Source organism: Lathyrus oleraceus, chromosome 1 (assembly GCF_024323335.1).
Source record: "Lathyrus oleraceus cultivar Zhongwan6 chromosome 1, CAAS_Psat_ZW6_1.0, whole genome shotgun sequence".
Lineage (NCBI taxonomy): Eukaryota > Viridiplantae > Streptophyta > Magnoliopsida > Fabales > Fabaceae > Lathyrus > Lathyrus oleraceus.
This window is the reverse complement of record NC_066579.1, coordinates 30,316,907-30,330,609: the sequence shown is the minus strand read 5'-3', so window position 1 is coordinate 30,330,609 and position 13,703 is coordinate 30,316,907. Positions and strand designations below refer to the sequence as shown.

The 13,703-nt window shown below is 32.9% G+C and overlaps 1 protein-coding gene across 5 annotated transcripts; it reads left to right on the top strand.

The window, feature by feature from the left end:
* Positions 1-207: 207 nt before the first annotated feature.
* Positions 208-12,174, top strand: LOC127079220 (uncharacterized). 5 transcript variants are annotated; one of them, XR_007787912.1, is made up of 9 exons: positions 208-359; positions 808-1,070; positions 2,200-2,300; positions 3,086-3,185; positions 4,268-4,789; positions 6,731-7,068; positions 7,677-8,047; positions 10,651-10,721; positions 11,952-12,174. XR_007787912.1 is itself a non-coding variant. In XM_051019765.1 (7 exons), the coding sequence occupies exons 2-7, from the start codon at positions 902-904 to the stop codon at positions 7,833-7,835; spliced, it is 1,383 nt and encodes a 460-aa protein (XP_050875722.1). In that variant the 5' UTR covers positions 208-359; positions 808-901; the 3' UTR covers positions 7,836-8,182. The 5 variants fall into 5 exon arrangements, 2 of the variants coding, with proteins under 2 accessions (XP_050875722.1, XP_050875611.1); XR_007787917.1 differs by having other exon boundaries at positions 10,648-10,721; XR_007787920.1 differs by lacking the exon at positions 10,651-10,721.
* The last annotated feature ends 1,529 nt before the right edge of the window (positions 12,175-13,703 follow it).

The following is a 13,703-nucleotide window of genomic DNA, read 5'->3' as shown; positions in this document are numbered from 1 at the left end:
CCTTAGACTTCAAAGGTCAAAAGCATCCCAAGCTGAATAAAAATCGAGAGTGACTCCCACGCACTTTATAATGCGCGTATGACAGCGCCCCCATCCTGGTGTGTAATCAAATTTACCTCTCTTTCCGCGAAGCAGCACGTGTCGACGCGTCTTCCTTAGCTGGTTCCACGCGCCACGTGTCACTTTTCAAATGGTCGAATCAATAGATATCATCCCAGCCGTCAAAAGCATCACCAAACATAGATAGAGTAACCATCTCTCTTTTTTTCAGTCCTCTCTGACTCGCGGAACTGTAAATCAATGGATTTCTAGAGAGAGAAACTAGAGAGAGAAAGTGGTTGGTTCCGTTGTTAGCAGAGGTAATCAATCTCTTATTGAATTTCACTGACTTCGTAACATTGTTCAGCAAAATTGCAGTTTCTTTTTGTTTTCAGTGCTATTCTTTTTTGTTTGTTTGATCTTTGAACTGTTTGTTATAATTGTTAGTTATAATAGCTTATTCTGCTGCGTAACTGCAAATTATACTTGTTAGATTATTCAGTAGTTTCTGGTTCGGTTTGTTATGATAGCTTTCTAGGTTGACTCTAGATTTGGTGTGTGAATTAGTCAATTTTTATGGTTTTTTTTAAGTGTTTTTGTAGATGGATTATTTTGAACAAAGAATTATAAGTTATTTAAATGCCCTAGTCGAGATAAATGAGTATAATCGGCTCGAATTGTTGATATATATAAATCAATAAAATTTTTAACAAATTATTTAGTCCTACCGATTATATAATTCATAATTTGGTATTTTTTGTACAACAGACTCTGCTGCTTGCTTTGACTGTCAAGAGGGACCTTGGTTCCACACAAATGTGCCGCAAGCAAGATTGTTGTACCGATTATAAGCACAAATCAAATGCCATCCCTAAATATGAAGAGCAAAGTAAGTGCGAGCTGTTTGGCAGAGAGAAATGATCTTCAAATCTGTCCAAAATCGAAAGTAATTTCCAAAAACTCATGTTCTAAAATTGTGATTTCTGCTCAAGAGGTAGAGATCGACACAACTATTCAAAATTGTATAAATGGTAAGAAGCTACTTGTGATGGCTTAAATTAATATTTCTTTGATGTTTCTGTCAATGTATCTATGTAAAAATAATTCTTACTAGTAAATTTTGTGTTTTTGCCTCATTTGTTCTTACGATCTATGCAACTGATTCGGAGCTTTCATTACTGATTTTAAGCTAGCGATAGAACCTTTATTGGTGATTTCCCTGGGATATTTTGTCTTAATTTGTATCATAATTAATAAAGGAAGTTTGATCTAATCAAATACACGCCTTTTGACATTCTACCAGGAAAAGTCAATTTATCATCATTTATATACTTATACATGTTGTTTAGGAATCTGAATCTTCTCAGATGATCTTGTTATTATGTCAAGATTCTTCTGCATAGGTTGCCGCACCCCTACACTTACTCACAAATTGTTCTATAGGTCTTAATGTCAATCTCTCATAATACGGCACACATCCAGGGCCAGAGAGAAATACAGATAGCACGTTTAATAAAAATAAAATAAAATCCCCGCTTAGACAATTGGTTTATCAGTCTTTGCCTTGGTCAGGAGAGTTGAAGCTTTGGAGCCAATTAGAAGAGGACGTAAAAGAGCTTACTGTAATGTGAGATGTAATTATGAATTTATCATCGAGTTGAATTTTCAAATTTGGTTTCTGCTCTGAACTTTAAGGTAGTTCTGAGTCTCTAGCCTTAAGGTTTCTATAGGGTCAAAATTTTGTTCTTCTGTCATAATTAAAAAAACAGGATCTAAGATTTAGCTGCTCGGTATCAGAATATCCGGATCAGGTTTCCAAAATATGATTGAAATGCAGTTGTTAAATCATTATTTGGGGTTTATCTGAAAAATCTTTTGATTATTAAATATGCAGTAGAGAAAATTGTTTTTTTCTTTTATAATCTTCCTATCATAAAAAACACTAATACTTAATTTTTTAATTGAGTAGAGTGGCCAGGTTCCTTAATTTTTAAAATTTTTTTGCCAGTTAATTTTCTTTTTTGATATAGTTCATGTCAATTCTGTGGTAGTAGATAGTATCACTTTCTGTTACTTACAATCTTCCTTGATTTATGGGTGTTTTTAAATTGGCATTCTTTTGATTCTACGCGTTTGATAAATCTTGCTGTTTTTCTATAGTTTCTTCAAGGATGCTGCCCAAAGACGTTGCAACTGATCAATCTAATGATGGCAAAGAACATTTGCATTATGAAAACTCTGACTCCCAACACCAATTTTCTGTATGTTCCTCTATCCTGAGAAGAATGGTGAAGTTTTGTTGTTGTATTTGATTAGATATTTATTTATTGGAAGTTTACTTTTTCGTTTGTCCTGCTAATACCTTGGTGTTAGTTACTGCAATGATCAAGACAACCCACGTTAGTCACAAATAGGAGGAGTCTTGTTTAATATGACCCTATATAAATGTGATCCTCGAGATAATGCATTCACAATTTGCTAAGCATGCCTTTCTAAAATGGCCCATAACTTATCCTTATTGAAGTACTCTCTTTGGACTTTAAGCCAAAATGACTAATTGCGCACAAATTAAGAATGTTGGTTAATGTCAGAATTAAGTAAAAATTAAAAATGTTACTGAATGTTAGAATTAAGTAAATCTGTAGATCATCATTAATATTATATGTATTAATTGTAAAACTATTATAAATACAAATAGTGTGATTTGAGTAAAGAGACGCATAGTTAAAATTGGGCCCGATGGAAAGATTGACCGCCTAAAAGCTTGTCTTGTAGCGAAAGGAGACACATTACACACAGATCTTTGGCCTTGACAATGGAGATACCTTCTATCCAGTTGCCAAGATTGCATCTGTCCACTTTTTTCGTGCCTTAGCTGCTATTCATCAATGACCGCTCCATCAACTAGATAGATGCTTGTAGATGCTTCAAGTTTTAGTTTAGTTTTCTGTTGAAACATTATTATATACTCTATACCTGTTTCCATGACATTTAAACTTTTCTGTAATTCATGATTGCCATAACTCTTTCCTTTTTTCTTTTCTAGGAACTAACCAATCCCTGTACAGAGAACTTAGAAACAATTTTTTCTCCTGCTTTTGAGCCCATCGAAGTCCATTCACAACATTACACTGAAAAAGGTACAGGTATGAAAACTCTTATTTGTGTGTTCTTTGCTTGCTTGTAATGTATCCATGACACTCTGAAAGAGAATTATCGTAATATTCTCTTATTTGTTTTTTTAATTTGAAAACAACTCTATTGTTTCTTAATAACTTCTGTGAGTTGACTCTGCATATAACCTAAACTTGCTCTGTATGAATTTCTTTCCTAAGTTTGATTAATCTTAGATAAATAAAAAGCCGGACTTATTACTGCATTTGGATTTGATGGGCTAAATTTGATGCTTCTTGCCAGAGAAATCAGATCGGCCCACTTGATAAATTTTAGAAAAATAAAGAAATGGGATTCGTGGAGAAGAAGCCAATTTAAAATCATACCAGAGTTAAATTCTTTCTAGAGGTGGGAGTATTGAGCAGTTTGTAGAAGATTGTTGGTCTAAATCTCAATATCATGATTGTAGCCAAAGATGAGAGGCATGGAAGTCACTAACTTAGTGGTTGTTGATCTATGAGCTGATTGTCATCTTTTAAAATATGACTAGTCAAAACGTAGGAGCGAATTAAAGAAAGCTTGCAAAAGCTCTGTACTTGACTGAAATTTGACTTTAAGAGCCTAATAGATAAATAGTAAAATACCACTAAGATTAAAAATATGATTTATTTTTTAATAAAATATCTAAATTTTGAAGTAATGGGATTTACAATCCAGCCTAATTTCCCTAGTAGACAAATTAATATGCTTGGTTTTCGAACTTATGCCTGCTAGATATAATTATAAAACCATTCACATGCTTTCACCTAATAGCTTAGACTTTTAGGTTAGTTGGTTGGGTTCATACAATATCAAGCCTATAATCTAGTAAAAGTTAAATTTAAGCACAAACATGAATGGTCTTGTTTGTCCACGATTTAAGCCCAAAGGGATCATGCATTAGGGGCCGTGCTAGATAATAAAACCACTCGTGTTTCACATCAAAGTTTTTACGATAAGGGGGTTCATTCCAGTTTCGTTTTGATTGAATTGACTGCAGCACAATTATGTACCGTTACTTCATAGCTATGTCATCGTTATTATTTATATTCTGACAACTTCAACTGTCTTATAGGGAGCTTTGGTGATACTAACATGGAAGGAGTTGGAGCTGATGAGGGAAGAAACATATGTGGCTTTGAAACATGTGATGTATCCGACTTCTACATTTCTGACATGATCATTACAAGCTTACCCTTTTGTGGAAATTCATTGGATGATGATGTCAGTGAAACCAACCACCTATCTGATTTTGGATCCACCGAGCCATCTGTGGTTTGTGCTTCTGAACAGTACACGACCCTGCCTGCTCGTGAAGATGATGCTAAAGTTGGCTGTACTCCAGATACCATGTCATGTGGAGAAGGTATTGTGGTTCGTGAAAGTGCTAGCTTGTATTCTGCTATAGCTCAGATAAGATCCTGCAACCAGGAGTCCGATGTCAAAGATGACTTGGATAAGGAAGAGTGCTTTGATCCACAGTCATTTATCAAGAGTTTACCAGAACTATCAGAAGTAGAATTAAATGACCAGCCCACGCTATTTCCAAAGCAATCTCCAAGAAGAAAATCAGTAACCCTTGTGCTTGATTTAGATGGTAAGAAATTATAATACTTGTTTACCACTGATTACTATAATCTATCAATAATGACTAAATGTAGTATTGGTATAAATTTTAGATGATTTATCTTCTAGTTTTTTGGTGTTTAATCTAAAATAGAGATATATGTATATATTTTTTCAATCCATAGCTTGGTATTTCTAAAACTATTGCTGTTTCAGTTATTTCAACAATAAAGTTCATAATAATTGTACCAAGTAAAAGTTTCATAAGAATCTGATGCTTTAGCTATTCATGGATATTTATTCTGCATTCATATCCGTAAATAGGAAATTGAGAAAAGTCCATACAAATTTCTGATATTAATTGCTCTGAAGCAGTAGTTGTAGTGAATTTTGAATCTGCATAATACTTGAATTTGTTACCATATATTGAAATATTTCATAATATCTTAGATTTTCGCATAGGATTGGATTTCATATTTCCCCATATATTAATATCACAATTTTCTTCAGTATTTAATAATACGAGTGGTAATATTATCGTGAATAAGAATTAGTGCTTTAACTATTGTAAAAAAACCTAAAATATCATTCATATTAATATTAATATGATTTATCATTTCCTTTCCTCCCTCTTTACCTAAAGGATTTACCCTATATCTTCAACATGGTAGTAGTGTGGTATTCCTTCGTCACATACCCTGAAGCTATAACTCTATTATAATAGTTTCAAGATTTTAAAATTTCTTTCTTCTCGCATGGCATGCATATGTTACAGTTGCTCACTCTCAATGGGCTACCTTCTTCTTCTACAACCTGGTTAAGATCCTTTGAGTTCTTTATGGCCCCGTCGTTTGTTCAAGCAGTCGAGTACTTTGGTCTCCACTATCATAGAAGCAATTTGGCCTTGACTATCCAAAAAGATTGGCTCTACTATTTTGGAAGTAGTTTGGCTTTTGTTATCCCTCCCACGTGTATTCTGCCCCAATTTTAGTCCAACACCACTTTGCCCCAATTTTAGTCCAATAGCACTTTGCTTTAGCCTTTGTCCTTAACTTTTGCTCCGAGTGTAGTCTCTAGCCCCATCTTTTGTCCTAATTGTGCTCTTATTCTGCTGCTCTTCAATCCCAAACTGCATTGTTTGGTTACTTTTCTTTCTCTAAAGGGTGCATTTATATCAAGCTTGAAGGTTAGTAACTTTTAGCTTGAGGGGGGAGCATTAGAATATGTGCAAAATATCTTATAATATCTTGGTTGAATCTTAGTAATTTATAGGATCTTAGGTTAAGATTGGTTTTCATAGTTACTTAGTTTAGACCATGAGTCTAGCATTAGCATAAATGAAGATTAATGCTTTAACTTTTGCAGTAGCACCCAACATTATCATTCACATCATACCAATTTTTTTTTTATTTTGAGTATTTTTTCCCTCCTTTTTTACCTGAAGGACTAAACCCTATTAGCTGAACAGAATTATTACTTAACATAAGAATAGTGTATAATGTATATCGATTTTATGCATTTGAGATGGATATCATGGAGGAGACTAGGAATGAGAAAATGCCCCACTAGCGGTTTCTTCACAAGGTTCAAGAATATCCATAATATTATGTTGAAATTTTCGGGTCTAGGTAAGAATGAAGAAATGTGAATAAAGACTTGGAATAATATGACATCAAATCAGCTAGCTCGATTAACTTGTGTTGAATATTAAAGTGTGTCGGTGCTACAATATTTGTCTGTCCTTGTAGATGGGAAAAAGTTACTAAGTTGATACAACAAAATTTAATTGAATTCTTTGTATTAATTTAAAACTCACTTGGTTCAACCAACAACTTTGAACATCTCTGCAGGATGATATAACATTGTTTCATTGATAACAAGATTTGCCACTTTTTCTATGTTTTACTTCTGAAGTATTTACAGTTGAAAATCGTATTCACCATAGCCGTCTTCCGTGCTTTCTTATGTGCAGAGACCCTTGTTCATTCTACGCTGGAACATTGTGATAATGCAGATTTCACTTTTAACATTTTCTTCAATATGAAAGATTACACAGTATACGTAAAACAGAGGCCTTTCCTCCACACATTCTTGGAGAGAGTATCAGAGATGTTTGAAGTAGTTATTTTTACGGCCAGCCAAAGCATATATGCAAAGCAACTACTTGATGTATTGGATCCAGATGAAAAATTTATTTCTCGCCGAGTGTATCGAGAATCATGCCTGTTTTCAGATGGAAATTACACAAAAGATCTTACCATATTGGGTGTTGATCTTTCAAAAGTTGTCATAATTGATAATTCACCTCAGGTATACAATCTATGACTATCTTTTGTTGGTTCATGTCTCAATCTTTCTTTTATTCCTTAATTTTGAGCTGTTTTCAGTTACTGTTAGGTATTGATGTCTCATGACAATGTTATTTGAAATTTGAATCTCTGGGTACTTGGCAAGTATTTTCCCCCCTAATAATGCTACACACACACACATCTAGATACATACATAGAAAGTAGTGATAAAACTAGATATACTAAATCTTTATAACTATTATCTCGGGGAATCCTGCAATGAGCATTAGGCTTTGACTTGTCCCAATTCTGAAAAAGAAGGGAAATAAACCCGGGATTCCGACAATGAGTAGTAATAACTTTATATGAGAGGTGAAGAAAGGGAAAAGAAGAAAAGTTGACTCAACCCTTGTTTGGAAATTCTCTAATGAGGAGAAGGGAAAGAAAAGTGTTTATCCTCCTTCCCCATTAAATTATAATGGAAAATAATCCTCTATGCTCACTTCAACATTCAAACAAAAGGAAATAACTACCTTTTGCCCCTTCCCCCTGTCTAGCCTTGATAGGGAAGGGGAAGAAATATGTTATTTGCATTTGATGTTTAATCCTTTCACTCTCAACACATTTCAGGTTTTCCGGTTGCAAGTGAATAATGGTATTCCCATAAAGAGTTGGTTTGATGATCCATTAGATTGTGCGCTAATGTCATTACTTCCCTTTCTAGAGACATTGGCTGAAGCTGATGATGTGCGTCCTATCATTGCAAAGAGATACGGTAACAAAGAATAAGGTTTCTCCTTAGAACAAATTTAGCATCTTTTCTACTTTCTCTAGGTTTAGGAAATTTAGCCTCTAAATAGTTGCTAAATGCTCCTTTCCATTTGAGTTGAGATGCATTAACCTATACAATAAATTATTGGTTGTGTTATTGTTGAGTCCACAGTTGCTTCTCTTTTCTTCTCTCAGTTGACAGATCTGGAGTTCTCTGTTTCTCTTGAAAGGTAGTTGTAGCAACCATCTCCTTTTTCTTTTTTTCTTCCCTCTAGTCATTGTACAGTTGAAGTTTGAATATTATATGCTGGTGTACTTGAAACTTATCATATTATGGAATATAGTTCAGAAAGTTACATATTTCATTTTCTATCTTGCATATTTCACTTTCTTGGTCGTTGTTATTGACATTTTCCTCATACAATCATATAGAATTTTGATCCAAGTATTATTATGTGTATCATTAATGCATGCATGGTCAAGGAGGCAAAAATTAGCTTAACCACCCAAAAAAGTTTTGAACACGTTCAACAATTGTATAAATACTAGGAAAAAGTACAACAAATTGAAGGGGGAGTCTAAAAGATAACGGAAATTACAAAAATCAAGCTAATAGTTGCACAAATAAGATTGAATAGTCATGAAATAGTAATTATCATCCATAGTAGCAAATTTGAAACGCTAAGCACTGCAATGAAATATATGATCATAGTCATAGGTGTGAAACATCAACATGTTTATGAAAATAACCGAATAAGGTAGTAATGAGGATTTTCTTGATGACAATCTTATTTCATTTTAGGTTTCAGCCTTCCTGATGCATCTAAAAGAGATTTCAGAAGAATGTGAAATTGGTTACATTCAGAATCTAATTTTAAACTAGCTATGCCAAAAGTTTGAGTTGTTGAGTTGTTAAGTGAAGACAAAAAAATAGGTTTTGAACTATATACATACTCCCTTCTTAGAATTTGTGGGTGCTCCTAAATCAACCTTACAAAACTGGCTTGTGAGGTGAGGGATGCCCAAACTTTATAAACACTACATAGGCCATTTCTCTAAGCAATGAGGTACTAAATTAATCCCTTTATACCTAACACCACGAAGGTGTTAGAGGGTGCAGTGAAGGCAATCCGAATGCTGCAAATTAGGCGGCTAGGGCAGACTATAATGAAGGCAGAATCTGCACGGGCCCACTTACCTTGGTACTGAATTTAATCTACTTCTATTATTAGAATGTGTGCGACAGGGATCAAGCTCTAAACGATTTGGTCATAGAAATCTAATATCATGTTTTAAAATTTAGGTTAGGCCTAACTCAACTCTAAAAGCTAGCTCAAGGGTGTGAGGATTATATAAAGCCTTATAAAAACTACTTTGGCCTAACTCAATACACTTCATACCCAACACAATTAAAGGGTTGGAGGCTTCAATTAAGCAAAGACTGGGTAGTTGGAATGAAGCAAGCTAGAGATTGTGCTTTTGCAATCTGATAATCTTCTTAATACACTCTCAATGAGCTCTACTGATCAATGGATAAAATTTATTTATTTGGCTCTTTAAAAGGGATAAACAACACTCAAGAATGATTTATTTATCTTTAGAACAAGAGACGGTCATAGTAACTGTCATTTTCTGAATATATGATCCAGTATTCATTTGATTGAGTTAAAGTATAAAATGGCATCCCACCTTAAATTCTATGGTTTCTTTTAATGTGAATGTCAGTTTTTTATTAAGGTTTATAATGGTTTCCTCTTGGGTGGTTTCTATATTTGTTGATAAACCTGTAGAAGCACCATTAAGGAGGGTTGACCAGGTGTTTCTTATATGTGTTTATTAAGGTTTTTAAGTGTCGCTTTTGTGAAGATTTTATGTTTCTTTTTAATTGTTGTTTACAAAGTTCAAACTAGTAATGATTATAGTTTTGTTAAAATTACCCCTAACTATTTATTATGGGGGGAGAGAAAATAGTATATTTAAATAATTAAAAGTTAGGGGTATTATAGGCAAAAGAAAAATCATAGTTTGAAAAGTAACAACAATGATTAGTTTTCTTGATATGTGTAAAAAGTAAAAAAAAGACAATTAAAAAGGAACGGAGGGAGTAGTTTTTTAGAAAACTATAAGTCAAACCATTATGAGAGATTTATAGACAAATGACACATCTCTTGACTCAATACATGGCATGGCGCTGGTTGATCCATTTAGCCTATTCCATCTAGTGAAAAAAAGAACTTTGTTGTCATTATAAGGATAAACAATGTTCCGAAAATACTGTATGTGATTGGTCCATTTGTGATCACTAGTAGAGACCTCATTTGACTTCTTTAAAATGAACCAATCACAAATGATGTTTTTCATAGTTTCCAGAAAAGTGTGTTGTTAGCATTCTTATAATGATATCCCTAGGCACCAGAATATATTCTCGTTATTGTTGGGTCTGGGAAGAATTGAAGCTCGATTAAGATCTGGTTGATTAATTTCGCTGTATTGATGAAGAAATTTGAATAAAATTTTATACTTTAAAGGCTTCTCATCATGTCCTAATATAAATCTGTCTCATGATTTAAATAATAGCTGTCTCCTAACATCTCTAAATACCCAAAAACTAGGTCAACATTCATGACTTGTGCTTTGGAATACTTTTATTTATACATGTGTTCAATAAAAGGGCTATGTGTTTGACATGAAAACCTTGCTGCAATGAGAAACATGAATGCTTGAGCCTATGTAAATGATATATATTTACTTTAGTAATGTTTATGCATATTTTCGTCTGATTTGGAATAAATACACAAACTGGTCTTCATTACCTTTTGTATTCATAAAGTAGATTGGCCATCTATCATGTCTGAGTTGGAAGTCTTCCTCAATAGTTTCTATTGAGATATCAATATCTGAGAGGTAATAAACTAGCCTCTTTTGCTCTAACTTCTTTCTTAAACTTTGAACAAACTAACTAGTTATTAAATCTCCATGTTGTTAATCTCGGATAGCTTTGTGTTAGCAACTGACCCCCCAAAATGCTGAAGTGAGATAACTACTATTGCAAAGACTAAAATCCAATAAACAAAGTAAATAGAAATATTCAAAAATAGACTAATACACAAAATTAAAGAGATGATTATACTTATACATAATAGTTAAGAAACCTTAAGAATTGAGTAATAAAACTTAATAATAATACATACATACATATATAAATGAACTAAAAGTAGGAAGAATAACAGAACTATTATTTGTGAGCAAGCAAGAACATAACATTACTCTTCAAAGGGTTCAGACTGAAGTTTATACCCTTAAGAAAAGACAACAGTTTAAAAAAACGAATTTGGGGAGTTTATCTCCAAAATTTTAATAGCAAACACAATAGCTGCTGTCATAGCGGTTTGGGGTTGCTATAACTGCTATTGTTGACAGAGGCTCTCAGACCAATAGCATCACGCTGAACCCTACAAGTATTGTGCTATTGCGCTATAGCGGGCTATTGACAACATAATAAATTCTCTATTCAAGATTATCCTTTTCAAGGTCTGGTTTAGGAATAAATTCATATGTTAGTTTAGTAGTCTTCTTAACTTCCAACTGTCTTTTTGCAGTGTTTTACCTTTCATAGTTACAATCCTTGGATATTTATATAATTTGACCGATATCTATCAATTTTTTTTTATATTTATACCTGTGCCGGATGTTTGTATGTATCAATATTTTATATTGAGGAAATGGTCGGCACAGGGGGAAAGAGAGATATAATTCCATAAACACTCTAGATTGTTATACTGGCTATACTTCTATATTTTTTACTACCAAGAAATAAACTTACTCTTATATTTGCTGATCACTGTCTCTGGTGACAGTATTTTTGATTAATTTGATTAGACCTGCACATTAATATGAAACTTCGAATTGAGGCTGTATGAGCAAATCGAAGGATACAAAGGTATATTGTTGTGCTACAAGGATAACATGCAATGATGATGCTCTTCCTTCTAGAATGGAAGAGCTGTACTTATAGTTTTGTGAAAACTACTTGGACTTAACCTGTATAAATAGCTCGCTATCACTGCTTTGATTATTGTCTACTAGTTCTTGATATCATATTCTTTCATATGATTTTGCATCCATTGTCTGCAGGTCTGTGAAGAATTTTTTTTAGAATTAGGTTATCCCTCTATTCTCTGTACGATAGGTATGTAAATTTTGATAAATTAGTCTAGGAGTTTTACAGGTACTTGTTAATTGTCCTGCCATAATATTTTTTACACATGTTCCATCTTCAAAACCATAAGAAAGTTGGTGCAAAAATTGTAAATGCCTACCTGAAGTGTTCAATCATTCTTATTTCTCTTTTTCCTAATTGTTTTCAATTTTTGGCCATTTTCTATTTTGTCATTTACAATTTGTCATGATTGTAAAGAGAAATAAAAATGATTCCTATCTTCCTCTTGCTTGTGTTAAAAATTTGGTTCAGGTAATTACAGAACATGAACCAAAAAATTTGGATTGGTTAATAAAACAGATAATAATCTAACAAAATATATTGTTTTTTACATTTTACGTTACCTTTAGGACAGTGAGGCACTGATAATATGGTGTGGTATACCTGATATGGTCTTTAGGGTATATAGTTAAGAGCATTAGAGTGTAAAATCGAAGAAATGGCCACCAACCCTGTCATGTGAGATTGCTTAACTTGACTTGTTTGGTGATTTTTCTACCAAATTGCAACATTCAATTTACGTGTTTTTGGATTCTCTAAATTTTATAATTCCTTTATCTTTTTCTATTTAGTAAAATCTTAACGTTGTTTTTGTTTTACACTCCAAAAACCTGGCGTCAAACTATCTTGACATTCTTTTGCCTTTCCGAATTTATAGAATGTTTTTTCTTTTGACCGGAGGATATTTCTTTTGGATTCTAAAAACAATCCAACAAAAATTAAGTGTGCAAATAATTTAATTTAGAGGTTCAAATTTATCTTCTTTTATGAAATTAGTATGCTTAAAAGTTAATTTCTACTGAGAAGAATTATAATGAATGATAAAAATTTCTTTTAGGAGATCTAATATCCTTGTATTTTTAAGAATCGATTCGATTTCAAATTTAACACTTGTCATTTTGTCAGTTTTCATGGTTGTTCAAAATTATTTATGATGCATCAAATGAATGTCACTTTTCAACAAATATATTTATATTTGAGATATTCTGAAGACACTCTTTGGAGATTTGGGGTGAGATTTTAAAATAATTTTCACTTTTGCATGTTAGGTATTTACGGAGATGTATCTCTGAAATAAGTAAACGTAGTCACTTGCATGATCACAAATTCATATGTTTTTTTTCACTCCAAACCCTTTTCAAAAATCCATTTCATTCTCAATCAACATTTTCACTTTAAATCTTCATTCTTGTGTTTTATCACATCAAAAGGAAGAAAAGAAGTTAGAATTTCAAGTAAAGATCATTCATTTCAAACCTCATTAATCACATTAAATTTCTTTAATCTGAAAAAATATGTGTTGAATCTGAAGATGCATCTCTGAATTCTGTATGAATTCATACGGAGATTCATTTTCATAGCCTGTTTGTTCTCATTTTTTCAGCTTTGTTTATAGTTTTAGTAGTTTTTGAGTTTTTTTATTGTAACTGTTTTCATTAGATATGATGCACTCTGATGTTTTTCCCAAATATGTTGTGTCTCTGGATGACAAAAGTGTTGTTGTGAAAGAGGTAGATGTTGGTAACCGATTTAAAAATGAGCAAGAGTTTGAATTTCGTGATCACGTGCTTCAATGAATTTGTAAGGAGGCCTCTAAACTAGGATTTGGTGTGGTAATCGGAAGATCTGATAATGATTCAGATAGAATATGTGTATTTGTCATAATG

Excerpts from the sequence above, each read along its gene's own strand:
- LOC127079220 (XM_051019654.1), top strand. The coding sequence starts at position 902 with ATGCCATCCCTAAATATGAAGAGCAAAGTAAGTGCGAGCTGTTTGGCA. Across the intron at positions 2,301-3,085 it reads ACTCCCAACACCAATTTTCT|GAACTAACCAATCCCTGTAC; the intron begins GTATGTTCCTCT and ends TTTCTTTTCTAG. Across the intron at positions 7,069-7,676 it reads TAATTGATAATTCACCTCAG|GTTTTCCGGTTGCAAGTGAA; the intron begins GTATACAATCTA and ends AACACATTTCAG.